Source organism: Musa acuminata, chromosome BXJ3-6 (genome assembly GCF_036884655.1).
Source record: "Musa acuminata AAA Group cultivar baxijiao chromosome BXJ3-6, Cavendish_Baxijiao_AAA, whole genome shotgun sequence".
Taxonomy (NCBI): Eukaryota; Viridiplantae; Streptophyta; class Magnoliopsida; order Zingiberales; family Musaceae; genus Musa; species Musa acuminata.
Window position 1 is genome coordinate 8,350,716 of NC_088354.1, and position 13,386 is coordinate 8,364,101.

Below are 13,386 nucleotides of genomic sequence, written 5' to 3' on the forward strand. Positions count from 1 at the left end.
TAAAATCTACTCTAACACGTAGAAAAAAACTAGACAAATTTCTTAAAATAAAATCTTTTTTTTTCACTTTTTCTTCGTTAGGATCTCTTTTATATTTATTTCCCCATAGCATCTCTTATTTTCTACGATGAAATTGTTCCCACCCATCGTCATCTATGTTACGTAGCCCTACCTCGCTCTCGTATTTACGTCGCCCTAGCCTGTGCACCATCGTAGTCGTCCTCACCCACACCTCTTATTATTTACTAAATGTCAATAGAATATTCTTATTGAGAAGCTGCATCAACTTAACTGTACAATAATATTTGAGACTAAGTCTTGATAGCTAAAGGATCAAACTATATTACGGTCTAATTTGTCTAATTTCTCTTGAACAACTAAGATTAAGAATGTGTAATAGGATGTCTACTGTTCCCCCCTCAACTAGCACTTTGAGCCAACTTGCTGCAGAGGACAGCAGAGATATCTTACTTTCAAAGGCAATCAGGCTGGCCAAATTAAGAGTTATCATGACTTAAATGCAGTCACTTGATATGTCTGCAGGGACCAGAGAACAGCCATATGGGCCTTATTGAGCTATTGCTTCTCCAAACTTATCTCAACATTTCTACCAACTTCTTCACCAATCCAACCACAATAAAGACATGTTTGTCCTCTTTAATTCTCGCAGTTCCAAACTGGGATGGACAGTGAGCAGATACCTCAGCATCTTCTCCCATTGTTGACTGCCACAAGTTGGGTTCCAGTTCAGGAATGAGAAGTCGCTTAGTGTCTGCAATGTAGTCGAGAAAGGAGAGAAGAGATCAAAGCATCTCTCATCTTCCAAATTCCAAATCTCATTACTTTCTTTCACAAAAGAAATGTAAGAGAATTAATTCCAAGACATCAAATGGTTGAATAGGGAAATATTTATGAGGTAATTTTGGAGTGAAACTGCTGACCATTTGCATCCTGTGATTCTGATAATATTCATTTCGGAAACTTCTATTTCTTAAGGATTCATTTGGATTATTAGATGTGAAAGACAAGTCCTTCCATCAGCACCTGCATCTACCAGCTCGACAACTCTCTTTGATCTCTCAGAATCAATTGCAGTAGAAGTGCTGCTTTGAAAACTTCATCTGCAAACCTCAACACCTCCAACAGATTCGCTTTGATCATAAGTTGTAAGTATCCAAATCCAATGCCAGCCTAGTGAATTACATTAAGCTTAAGCTTTGGATCAGTTTCATACCTTCCACATAAAAAATCAAGAACAATTACTGAAACCAAAACTATGGTTCATGTTCTTACTTTTATCTGTGTGCTTCATTTCAGGCCACTGAAATGGAAATCCAAAGTAAACCACCACAAACAAACATGATTACATCTTCCAAAACAAATAGATCCACTTAGCATAAATTATATGGTTAATACAGCAAATGCAACAACAGTACAAGCAGAAAGGAGCCTTCTCTTCAGAATCTCCTTCTCTCAGAGTTAAAAGAACACCACACCAAAAACACCCGTCCCTCGTCCTATCTGATACCGAGCGGGTAGTAGGATTCCACCGCTGCTAACATCTGCCCGAAGAGAGAAGCAGTTCCCTTAACTTTTCTTCTCCAAGAGCAGTAGTAAGCCTCTAATACAAGGCCTAGACGACGAATTCAATACCAATACTACGAAGGGCCGAAGTAAAACAAGCCCCTCTGATCTCTAAATTGTACACTGAGACTCCAGTATATACCATGCAATGTAATCTTTACCGCGAACCGAAATGGTTTAGCGGAATTGGCCACCGCTGAAGGTTTGTCCGAAGGACCAGCTTGCAGGAGCCACATTGTAGGAGACCAGAGAGCGTCCGTCGCCGGTGGTGACCTTGAAGGAGAGGGCTTGGCCATTGAGGTAGCTGTTGCTCTGCCAGTTCTGGCCCCAGTTCCTGGACATGGACTGCCACCCGGTCCTGGACCCTTTGACGGACACCGCGTTCACATCTCCGGCTCCTCCAACGTTGGTGATCAGAACCAGGTTGAAGTAGGAGTGGCCATTGATGGTGAACCTGATCCCTCCTCTCTTCCTGCATGGGACCCTGCGTTCCAAGTCCACGATCAAGATCACAGCGAGTAAGACAAGACCAAAGCCCAAAGTGAACAAAGAACAGAGAGCAAGAGACTACGTGTGCCGAAGGAGGGTAAAAGGTTTGTGGTCGTGCATCACAACTCTCAAACCAAACTTTAGTGATGGAAGGAAGAAGGTTTCTGATGTGGATGACCAACCTGCGATACGCGACGGGCACAATTCCAGCCCTGTACTGAGCAATGCGGAGGAAGACGGGCTGAGAGAGATCGAAATGCTGCAGGGGAGGGTTACACCATCCCCCAGCATCGTTTGGGAGGGCGCTGTTGGGCGGGCAGAAGTTGGTGGCAGTGACCACGATGGTTCCCCGCAGGCAGTATTGGTGGTCGTTCACGCACATCAGCTCATAGCAAGCTCCACAGCTGAGGCCATTGTTGAAGAGGGCTGTGCTCAGGGCAGCTGTGTTAGTCCCATACCCTTGGCTGTACAAGTTGCCGTAGCCACAAGCACCACCTGCATTCCCAAGGTTCACCGATTAGAGATCCAAGTCGTGGATATCAGGCTTAGTTTCCTCAGCTCACCCATTGTCCCCGACGCATCGCTTCCACCATAGAAGGTAGCATGAGCTCTGGTCCATCCCCCTCCATACCCATGTGCAGCAGAGAGCAACGAGACGAAAGCAATCACAGCAAGCCCAAGAAGACGCATCCTCCTGCACCAAAAGAAATGGTTATCCACTAGACCACCATGCGTGTGAGGTTAACGATGAGCAAAAGATGACTACATTGGGACAATGAGTGTTGGCCAGGGGAAGAACAAGAGGAGAAGAGGAAGGCTTGATTGGCTTGAGGGGAGAGGGAGGGAGTCGAGGGGGCATAAATAGAGGTTTGAAGTGGTAGGTTCCCCCTTGGATTTACCCTTACTTTATGATACTGGCCACAACCTCGCACCGCCGGGGGACCAGCAGCACAGCTGCCTGCAAGAGCTGGAGTGCACACCGGCATTTTTGGTCTCAGTACAGATTGAGGTCATCCGTGAGAGATCAACTTGACCACCCTTTGATCCAGCACCCACGGAATGTGATCATGTCTTCTAGCTAGGGTTAGAGAAGGCAAAGTTGTCAAGATCCACGCGCGATGGACCCTTCATTTCTCTTTCATTTGGTAGATAATGTCCTTAAATTTAGTGTGGCAATAAAGACAGATAAAGCCAGTTGTGATTCCTTTCTTCCTACAGCTTTCTCCTACGCTGCGAGCTTCAGTATTCCATCTGATGAAAGAAGACGCCAACTGCTGTCTAACTCCATTCAATTGCGTGTGCAGCTCCCATAATACCTCACTCCATGACATCCATACCTCATATCAAGGCCAAATAATTCAGATCAGATTTAACTGTCGAAAACCGACATTCTCACCTTTGGAACCTTTACATGATGCCTTCTCCAACCACCACCACCACCTTCCATTCCTTTCACTTTCTTTAACTTTCCCACAAGGTGTGTTACAAGGATAATCATTTGATCTTACTTTATAATATCAGTCTGATTTGCTGATTAGATCTTCGGGTCCATACTGTCTGCCCTGTTTCTGAGTCTGAGAGAAAAAGTTCAGCCAGAGGAATTCTATTGACAGCAGGATTATGTTCTTGCATCTCAAAATCTTGAACCAGTCGAGATGGATCTCTGTCCTGCATAGTTAGGTGGTATGGGACTTCGCTGTCGGTGCAAGCATGCTTAACATAGATCACAGAGATCTTGTGCTTGCGGAACCATTCTCATCTCCGGAAACATTCTCGAGGAGCACTTTGCTATGCTCATGCTTACTCTTTGATGAGGATGCGATACACTTACCGTTGAGCTCGTGTGTAGTCTTGAAGCAACAGTAGAGATTTTTGTCAGTGAGAGAGATGAATCTTTGCACAGATATGGTGGGGCTTCTTAGCACCACTTTTCGACGTCAGAACCAACCACTCGATTCGGTGAGATGGGATGAGCAAAAGGGAGGGATGAAGTCGATTCTTACTGACCAAAGTTCTTCGTTTTGACTGCCTGCAGTTGAGTCAAGAAAAAGTTGTAGGTCAATGAGTTTACAGCAGTCGATGATCCAAGAAGTCCTCTAACCTGAAAAGATCGAACTACGGACAGATGGTTAATTCAAAATGTTTCCTTAGTGTCGTATGATTGAGCCAACAAGAATAGAATGCTGCGAATCTTCCAAGATTGTCGTGATGGATTAGAATAGTGAGAATGAGCTCAGGTGATGTGATTTGGCTTTCCCTGTGTCTGAGGAGACGACGACTGTTCAAGTGACGTAAAGAACTTTACTCGGATGGATCGGATCATTGATCGTTACCTCATGGATCAGGTAGGTCTACTTTGTCATGTTCTTATCATAACTTGGTCGCGAGGAGGGCTCGGAGCACGAAGACGACCGATCGAGGACAGCTTCGTGCACAGTCGTTTTCGAGATCGTCGTTGATTACAAATGTGTATCGTCTGCGAAGGATGGTAATAAGGCAGGCATACCTCATTACCACACGCTGTGCGTCCAGCTAATGAGATGGACGTCACGCGCTCGAGGAAGGAGACATGGATGAAGAACACGAGAACAGTAGAACATCCACGACTTGTCATGTTGGTGGGGACACTGCCAGTGAGTTGTAGGCTCCCATCAGGCCCCAAAAGTCGTCGGTATCATGTGACGCACGTTACTTCCCTTTTGACTTCCGTCGAGGAAGTGAAGAGAAGAGAAACGATGGATTTGGTGTGCTGCCAAATTTCGAGGTCTGATGCTCGACCACTGCTCGACGGAAAGCCGCTCTTGCTTGGATGTTTCGATAAGGCAACGGATGCGTCGACCCACCGCACATGGGAAGCCACATGCCGCGGTAACAAAAGCTTCGGACAAGCATGCGGGTGGGGGATGGATGGCGAAAGCCACTCGTATCCTCCGTTCCGATTCACCAACGACGTCGACATCAACTGCAGACGCGTGTGGCACAGCTCATAGTGCGTCATTCCCCATTCAGCAGGACTGTAAGCTCATAGTGTGTCATTCCCCATTCAGCAGGACTGTACGAGCTACTCTTGGGTGGGGGGGGGGGGTGGGGGGGGGTGGGAGAGATCTCGCAGCATCAGCAATTAATAGGCATCGCGTCATGTCTCAAACGAGAACGTGCGATTGCCGCGTCGAACACATCGATGGTGGAGGAAGATTCTTGGCGGAATGGTGCAGCTTTCAACTACTTGAAAGCCACTTGGTACAGAAGCATTCATGCCTGTCCAGATTTAGAGGGTGCATCGGCTCTGTAGCTGTTCTGCTGCTATCACAGAGCAAAAGATTCGAAGCTTCACAAAAGTAATAAGCCAATCCACGGTACGATGGGCGCTTGAACAAAGAGGAGCAGGCTTCGGAGATGACAGGAAGGATTCGATACCTACAAGTTTAAAAGACAGTTCAACTTTCTATCATTGGACAAAAGCCCCGAGCACTTACTCCCTGTTTCATCGTAGTAGATGAGACAACTGTGCGCATGCTTGTAAATGAATCTAAATGATACATGCATAGAAAAAATGAGTCACCCCAATAACGATTCGGTTACCTATTTCCTGCGTGTTCTGTGAATCCACTAGGCATATGCATCCAAACATAAAAGTATATATATACATAACAGGGACCTGTTGAAAGAGGGGTACCAATTTGGAGTAGATCAATAGCTGATATCTAAACCCCAACTATGAAGTACCAACAGAAACAAGAGAGGGGAAGAAATCAATACACATCAAAACATTAACCACCTGATGCACTAACTGTTCTTTATTTTCCAGATTAGGTCCGGCACAAGGACTTCAATGAAGACCTCAATTCAATCTACTGATGCTTTTCTGATGAGAAGAACCACACGTTGTGCATTACAACACATTAGAAACCACATAAAGTAGACCCATTCAGGTCAGCACAAGTAACCGAAGTGAAATTCAATGACATGGTGCACAAGCCCCAAAGGGCAAGCTGACATTAGCTCGGCATATTTTTTTATCAGTTCAACAGCGAACCAAGAAAGAGATTGCCAGGAAAGATAGAGTGGACTAGAAATACCTAGGAGGCTGCCCAACATATGGCGCGCCGCTACCAGCCCTTGGCTGGCTACCATACTGGGACATCTGTTGTGAAACTTGAGGATAACCAGCAGATGCAGTAAGGAGCGAGCCTGAGGTTGGGTACGGGGCACCAGCAGATGGAACAAATGGCTGGCCCGGGAATGTTCCAGCTGCTGATGCAAAGGTTGTTTTACTTGGATCCCAAGTTGGCATCTGTCCAACACTGCTAACATAAGTTCCTGCAGCTTGAGGATTAGTTTGCCAGCTGGTGGAAGCAGTAGGCACAGACGAAGCTTGTGGATTTGTGAGTAACCCAGAGTCAGGAATGGTGTAATCCCTGCTCTTGTCACTATATGCCTGAACATAATGCATGTAGACAGAAAAAAAGAAAAATTACTCCAATAACAGAAAAATGAGAAAATGGAATGACAAGAAGCATACACTAAGGGATTGTCAGTGATTTAGAGTTTGATGGCATCATTTTTGTGTTTCTTTTCAACAAGAGAGACATCTGGTTTTGCTTAAGATTTGGCTTTTTCTGGAATCAAAAACAAGTTTGATGGTCAAAAGCAAGGAGAGGGTTATGTTCTTCACGTTAGATCACTTGGGCTTTCACAGGTCAAAGGCCCAGATCATCCTTACTATTCTCATTATCATGCTTTTCTTTCTGAAATGTCAGAAAAAAAATATGGGCATGTTTCACCATGTGTCTTACAATTATTATTCGAGATTTCCAAGTTTCTTGCTTATAAAAACTAAAATAATGAAAAGAGAGTCAAATGCCTAAGAGATTTACTCAGTTATTATTGCTCCTGTATAACCCAAAAATCCATAATTGTACCTTTACATTGAGATCAGTATGACGAGAGAATGACAGATGAAGCTTACAATAGCCACCATCATAAATGCAGTGTCCCTCCAAAGCCTCTTTGGCAACTGCTGCAGTAGTCACATCTGATGGGAAAATGGATAATGGTATCAAATATTCTAGCAGCCTCATCAAAATACGTTGAAAGAAAAGAAAATAAAAAAAAAGTCCTTGCATCTTCATATAAAATATTTGGGCAGTCTAAGATTAACTGGACTACCACAAAAAGAAGGGGAAAAAGATCTAGATGCTTCCCAGACAAGAACTAATAGAAAAGACATTGAACCTGGATTGTCCAGTAATAAAGGAAAAGTAGGATGCAAATAGCTATGTAAATAATAAAAAAAGAAACTAAATCTTCAATTCTAATTTTAGACCTTCTAACCACACCCAATATGGCACCTTTTCCAAGCAGAGTGTGACAGAATGGAGAAAGATAATGGGTAGAGGAGACTGAAAGCTTGAGCAATGCAAAATTCATAGTTCTTTGACAATCAGGGCACTAAGCATGCCTAAAACTTTAAAGTACTAAAAGCACAGAATAAATTGCTTTCAGTTAAGAAAAGCACAAATATAGTTTGGCAGACAGTTCCTACCTGGATACTGGATCAGAGCCTGTGTTCCACCATTCTTCTCAAAAATTGCAATTTTCTGAACAGTACCAAATGCTGAGAATACCTGATTAAATATAAGTTATAGTGAATATCACACCGTAATTTAACACATATGACATGGATAGAAAGAAACATCTCACCGTGTGAAGAACATCAACTGTCACAGCATATTGCATGTTCTCTATTGATGCAAGAAGCACATTACTCTCAGGTTCCTTTATTTTCCCATCAGGACCAAGTACAGGCTGAAGATAATGACCATTAGTAATGAAAATTAATCAGAACCATAAAGATTATGCAATGTGGAAACAAACCTGCAAGGTACCCTCAATTGCAGAAGGGTTCACAGGAAGGTAAGGATTAGTGTAATCCCTGCATGATATTACGTGGAACCAGACCAAGTTTTACAATTATAATACACACAAATTCACTGATAGATCTATATCAGAATTCTAGAACACAAAAATTAACAACACTAAGAACCTTGTAAAACATAGAATGCACCAGAGGAAAAAAATATGCAAATAAGAACTACACCTAGCTAGCACTTCCCATAAATAAATGGAGATTAAAACAACCACAACAAGCCATAACATTCAGATCATGTATCAAAATAAATCACAACTGGATTATTTCACCTACAAAATTCAGATCATGTATCAAAACATTAATATACGCCTAAACTTCTTTTTCAGTTTGAATATGTAATGGCATTTCACAATGACATTGTCATATATCTACTGACATTATAACCTATTTTTGTCATACACTCTTAAAATGCATGTCAAGTGAATAAACTAATTGATGAACAGTCAAGCATTTTGTCTTCATACGAGATATAATCTCAAATACGTTGTATTCTGCTAAATTTAGAAAGTAAACCATGAACACGCTAATCTGTACAATAATTGCAGCATTTGACTATTTAAAAATGGAGGCTTCACAAGGTTTAAGATTAGCAGGAGCACCCCATCAGACCTATACTAAAGAAACAGGAAGATCAATTGATATATGGTTGGATGACCATCCTGTTGTATGGCAATCATAGTCTCTCTATAATGCATAATTGTGCATATGAGGATAACAGGGTCCTAACATGTTCTTGAGTCCATCGAACACATACAGAAATTTTATCAGTTTAATATAGAGCTGGCTTCAAACCTCAGACAACCAGTTACACTTATCCAAAAAGTTTGATGAGTCAGCAAAATTGGTTCGCAGATGGTCAAAATGCATTACGAGATAAACAGAAGTATATAATAATAATAATAATATAATGTCTAGCAAGGTTGCTTGCAAGTAGAGACCTGCTGCGATGAGACTGAAACTTGATATTTAAATCCGTGTGTGCAGAAAAAGAAATCCGCAGGTGGCAAGACGTAACATGATCTTGAAGCAAGTATCTGTAAATCCTAAAAACCATCAGAAAGAGAATATATTGATTATTCCAAAGAGTTCAAGTGAGAAACCAATGAAACCTCGGGATACTTCTACCATCCAAGGAATTTCTAGCTTCTGAAGCAGTTGCTGCATCGTTGTATTGGATCAAAGCCTATAAAAGATGTGCAGAACACTAAGATGAATTACAATCGTAAATTCACAATTGACAAAAGCTGGAAAAATATAAGGACCTGAAATCCAGCAGCCTTTTCAAATGTAGCAATTTTGTGAACAAATCCAAAGGCAGAAAACACCTGATAGACAGAAAAACAAGAACATTAGCAAACTAGATTGTGAAGATTTCAAACATCAAATGACATTAGGTTGCATGGAAATCAATGAAATTATTTGTAAGTGCAGGATGGCACCTGTCAGACAATGCATGGCATCATAACTCCAGTGGCAACATATATGAACAATTTTTACTTTATATGATGAACTTCATCATGCATGACCACATGATTCACTGCCTCCAGATAGCAGATCAAATGTAAAAGGCAAATATAACTATCCTTGATAAGCAGAAAAGTAACAACACTACATCATTAAAAAAAGAAACATTTGACTTAATAAAGAAATATCTAAAGTTTTGAAAAATCAAAATCCTAAAGAATGGAAGTTTAACCTCCAAATACAGCTTCATATACAAACTGAGTAACCTACAACTTAAGGATGATGATAAAAAAAGCAGTTAAAGATCAACAATCATTCAACGCAAAGATTCAGAGACTCAGAACAGAATAGTCAAAAGAAAGAGAGAGCAAAACAAACATGGTATCTCTCCGAATGCAGATGCTGATAACGAGATATACTCCGTGTTAACATGGACCTGCTAACCCATTCAGTATGTTACTAGAAGTCAAAGGATTAAAACAAAATTAGTTCAACATACATTTATTACATCAAAAAGTCCCTCGTATCTCTTCATCTTCAAGGCCATTCAGATTCCCAAAAAAACAAGAATGAATTCCATCTTAAATGCAACATTAGGAATTTATAGAAAAGTCTCAGACAGTTACAGAACTTACCAAATGGATAACATCTATGCTGACATCACCAGCTTCGACACCCTCTATAGTAACAAGCAAAACATTCCCAGCAACCTCTCCAGAGGCCTTATTGTTTACAATTTCTTGCCTGTTTGAATATTGGATATAAACAGTTTTGCCACGAACTTGTGCAGGTTCTGATGAAGAGGCATAATATGAAATCATTGAGATGGCCTGATTAAGGTCAGCCTGAAAAAAAAAAGGATGACAACAACAAGGTTAGACCATTACATTTCCCATACTCAGATGCAATTTTCTGCAAGCTAATTATAATAAAGCAACAAATAAGTTAAGCAAGAAAAGCAACAAGTTCTCAAGGAACAACAAAAATGTCATCTAAGAACTGAATATTTCACACCTTCCTACCAATAGTATGTTAAAACCAAACCAAGGAAAACAAAAATGTAGCTTACAACTTATTTCCTTTATGGAAAGATACTAACTAGAACAGAAAGCTCCAGAGCAATCAGAGCTCCAAAATGGCAACCAGATGAATCACATAGATAATTGATTCTCCAAAGTTAGACAGCAAATCACTAGTTTGACTGAACTCATGCAAAATGTGCGAAAAAAGAAAAATTCTGAAGCATGCGCAGGAGACGATAAAATGTTGGAGCAAATAATACATATTCTACACAGGATTTGAAATTCACTATCTTGAGAAGGGATAACAAATCACACCAAGCATTCTTTTAGGAAACATGCCCTTGTAAATTCTTACTCAAAGCTTCCAGTTAGAGTATTTAGAATAGAGAATGAAAAGAAAAAAGAAAGGCAGCTCTTGATCATAGTTCAATTTGAAATTGCACTCCAGGTGCTAATGGTGCAATAACCATGGTTCTGCAATTCAACTTTGACCAAATTACATCTTTTGAATGTGTACTTGCTCTCAAGCATTCTCTATTGTCATTGAGGGAAGAATCATCTCACCATCACATATTGCTTTCAAGACAAATTCAAAGCAACATGATCAAATTTTACATTTTATAGATTAGCAAATATCAGCAGCTTCACTTCAATAATAAAGTTAATCAGCACCATTAAACTTTAAACACATAACCAGAAGACAGGACAGCACAAGCCTCAGTTGAGAAATAAAGGTAAAACAGTTTTAGACCTTCATAAATTGACTGCAAAATTATTGAAATGGTTGAACCACAAAGAATCATTATATTTAAAGCATACACAATAAGTCTACAATGAACTTATATCAACCACGTGCAAGAATCAGTCGAGTAGGAGCAAGGCATGCCCTCAACCAACTGATCAATCAAGCAACAAGAAGAGGTTTCACCTTTTTATCATTTGTAAAATAGAGGTCTGCTCACTGACTTGAGTCGTATGCATGCAGTTAGCAGATTAGCAAAGACCTACCAATTTAATCTTATTCCGATAGTCAGAGAATAGTTTGATGAAGCTTACAATGAAGCAAACATCAAACACACTAAAAAAATTAAGCAACTGTTCCTTTCAAAAAGTAACCAACCAAAAAACATGATCAAACCGATATTGAATTCGACGTTCTTGCAAAAATTTCAATTATTATCAGTCAAGAATCCTTTTCACGCTCCGTTGAGAACAGGGTCTCGCGACTAAGATCAAGATCCACGCAGATCTTGTTAGTTCTTAGGTAAATAGCAGAATATTCCGGGGCTAAGATAAAAATGATCGCTCATTTAAAACCAAGAATCCACGCAGATGATAGCGAATTGAAAATCGAACACACGAGAAGAATTACATGTAGTGTGACATCCAAGACATCTGTTCTATCCCAAACCAAAAAAGATGATGAAACAAGATGGAAACGACTCGAAACGCGACGTTCTTGAGAAAATTTCCAGCATAAAATTCCAAAACCGATGAACACGTCAAGAAATTGGGCTCCGACGCTTACAAACTCAACGAAGGCCTGGTTGCGATTGGCACCGACATTGCATTTGGTGTTAACGATCTTGCCGAACGGCTTGCAGAGCTCGATTAACTCCTCCTCCGTGCACTCCCACGGCAGGTTCCGGAGGTGCAGCACCTTCGACGGCGTCTGCGTGTACCGGAACTGCGGCTGTCCCGATGAAGAAGACATCAGCAACCTAGGGTTTGTCCAAACGCTCCTCCGATCCCCTCTGCTTTGATTCAACCAACGCGATTGAGATCAAGCCGCAACCGGACGAATCGAGGGATTGCTCTCGGAATGTTAGGGCTAGGGCTCGGGCTCGTATTGGGAGGAAGGATTGAGCGGCTGCGGGAGCTTATCGAGGAATAAAGGCATTGAAAGCTTCGATGGCTTCCGTTTTGGGGTTGTCTTCGGAGGTCGGTGACTCATCAATGAAGCCCAACCCATCATCATATAAGCGACGAGTCGGACGGGTTCAGTACCGTCCGAGTCGGGTTGGAGTCCAGCCGAAATGAATTACTACTCGACTCGACCCAAACCATTGGTGATTGGGTTAATGATCGGCTCAAACCGAACTCATATATATATACAATCGATATTGGGTACGGTAAACTTTATCCATATTGTTACAGAGAACATCCTCAGCCAATCATCATATGATACTTAACCGTCATATAATATCTAAGATAAAATGAGAATACAAAGATCTCACATGGGCAAAGTCCAAAATAGAGGGTTACGGGTTTCTCTCCCTTATAACGCACATAGACCGAGATTATTAGAGGTGGTTATAAATTATCATTTTATAAAATATTTCATAGAATGTTTTGCTCATTTATAACCAGGTATAAAAACTCTTCACCAACACAATGAACAAAAAGGCTTACCTTTTTTGATTACTCATATTCATCTCGTACACTTTAAGGTACTAGTTAGGTCTTCATGCAGAAAGCACATCGGGAGTTTTACGTTTCCAACTTGGAAGCACCTTGGACAATTCTATGAACACAAGTCCGAACTACGTTGAGTTGACCAAAACATCAACGACTTCTTCCCTCATCATTTTTATACTAAAAGGAGGGTCTGATATTGTATGAACAATCGCTCGTTGACTATCTTAAAGAATGCTCGAGTAGAGAAACTTTACCCTCGACACATAATACTTTCACCTAAGAGGGTAACAGTCACCCTTTTCGCACATAAGCACATCCACCTTAGCACAAATATATTGGAAAACCTTGGGGAGAGAGTATCACATGCGTAGCGAAAAAATAAAAATAAAAATGGTTTCCCAAAATAATCATATTGAATCGTTGTGCAACGATTGAGAGTATAAAACTCATGAAACCAAAAACTACGTAAAATATATG

General features: G+C 41.1%; 2 protein-coding genes across 4 annotated transcripts; both read right to left on the reverse strand.

Moving 5' to 3' along the window:
- Positions 1-1,363: 1,363 nt before the first annotated feature.
- Positions 1,364-3,342, reverse strand: LOC103987486 (expansin-A15). The gene is made up of 4 exons (XM_009405806.3): positions 2,840-3,342; positions 2,637-2,767; positions 2,256-2,568; positions 1,364-2,068 (listed from the first exon to the last, which is right to left on the reverse strand). Coding segments are annotated over exons 1-4 (753 nt in total). The 5' UTR covers positions 2,842-3,342; the 3' UTR covers positions 1,364-1,761.
- Positions 3,343-5,852: 2,510 nt separating this feature from the next.
- On the reverse strand, positions 5,853-12,444 carry LOC103987487 (polypyrimidine tract-binding protein homolog 1). 3 transcript variants are annotated; one of them, XM_009405807.3, is made up of 10 exons: positions 12,020-12,444; positions 10,105-10,314; positions 9,268-9,330; positions 9,115-9,188; positions 8,944-9,039; positions 7,951-8,008; positions 7,777-7,881; positions 7,619-7,700; positions 6,996-7,108; positions 5,853-6,511 (listed from the first exon to the last, which is right to left on the reverse strand). In XM_009405807.3, exons 1-10 carry the CDS (start codon positions 12,203-12,205, stop codon positions 6,143-6,145), a joined length of 1,356 nt encoding a protein of 451 aa, XP_009404082.2. In that variant the 5' UTR covers positions 12,206-12,444; the 3' UTR covers positions 5,853-6,142. The 3 variants fall into 3 exon arrangements, with proteins under 3 accessions (XP_009404082.2, XP_018683239.2, XP_009404083.2); XM_009405808.3 differs by having other exon boundaries at positions 6,368-6,511; positions 7,043-7,108; XM_018827694.2 differs by lacking the exon at positions 8,944-9,039.
- Positions 12,445-13,386: the final 942 nt, after the last annotated feature.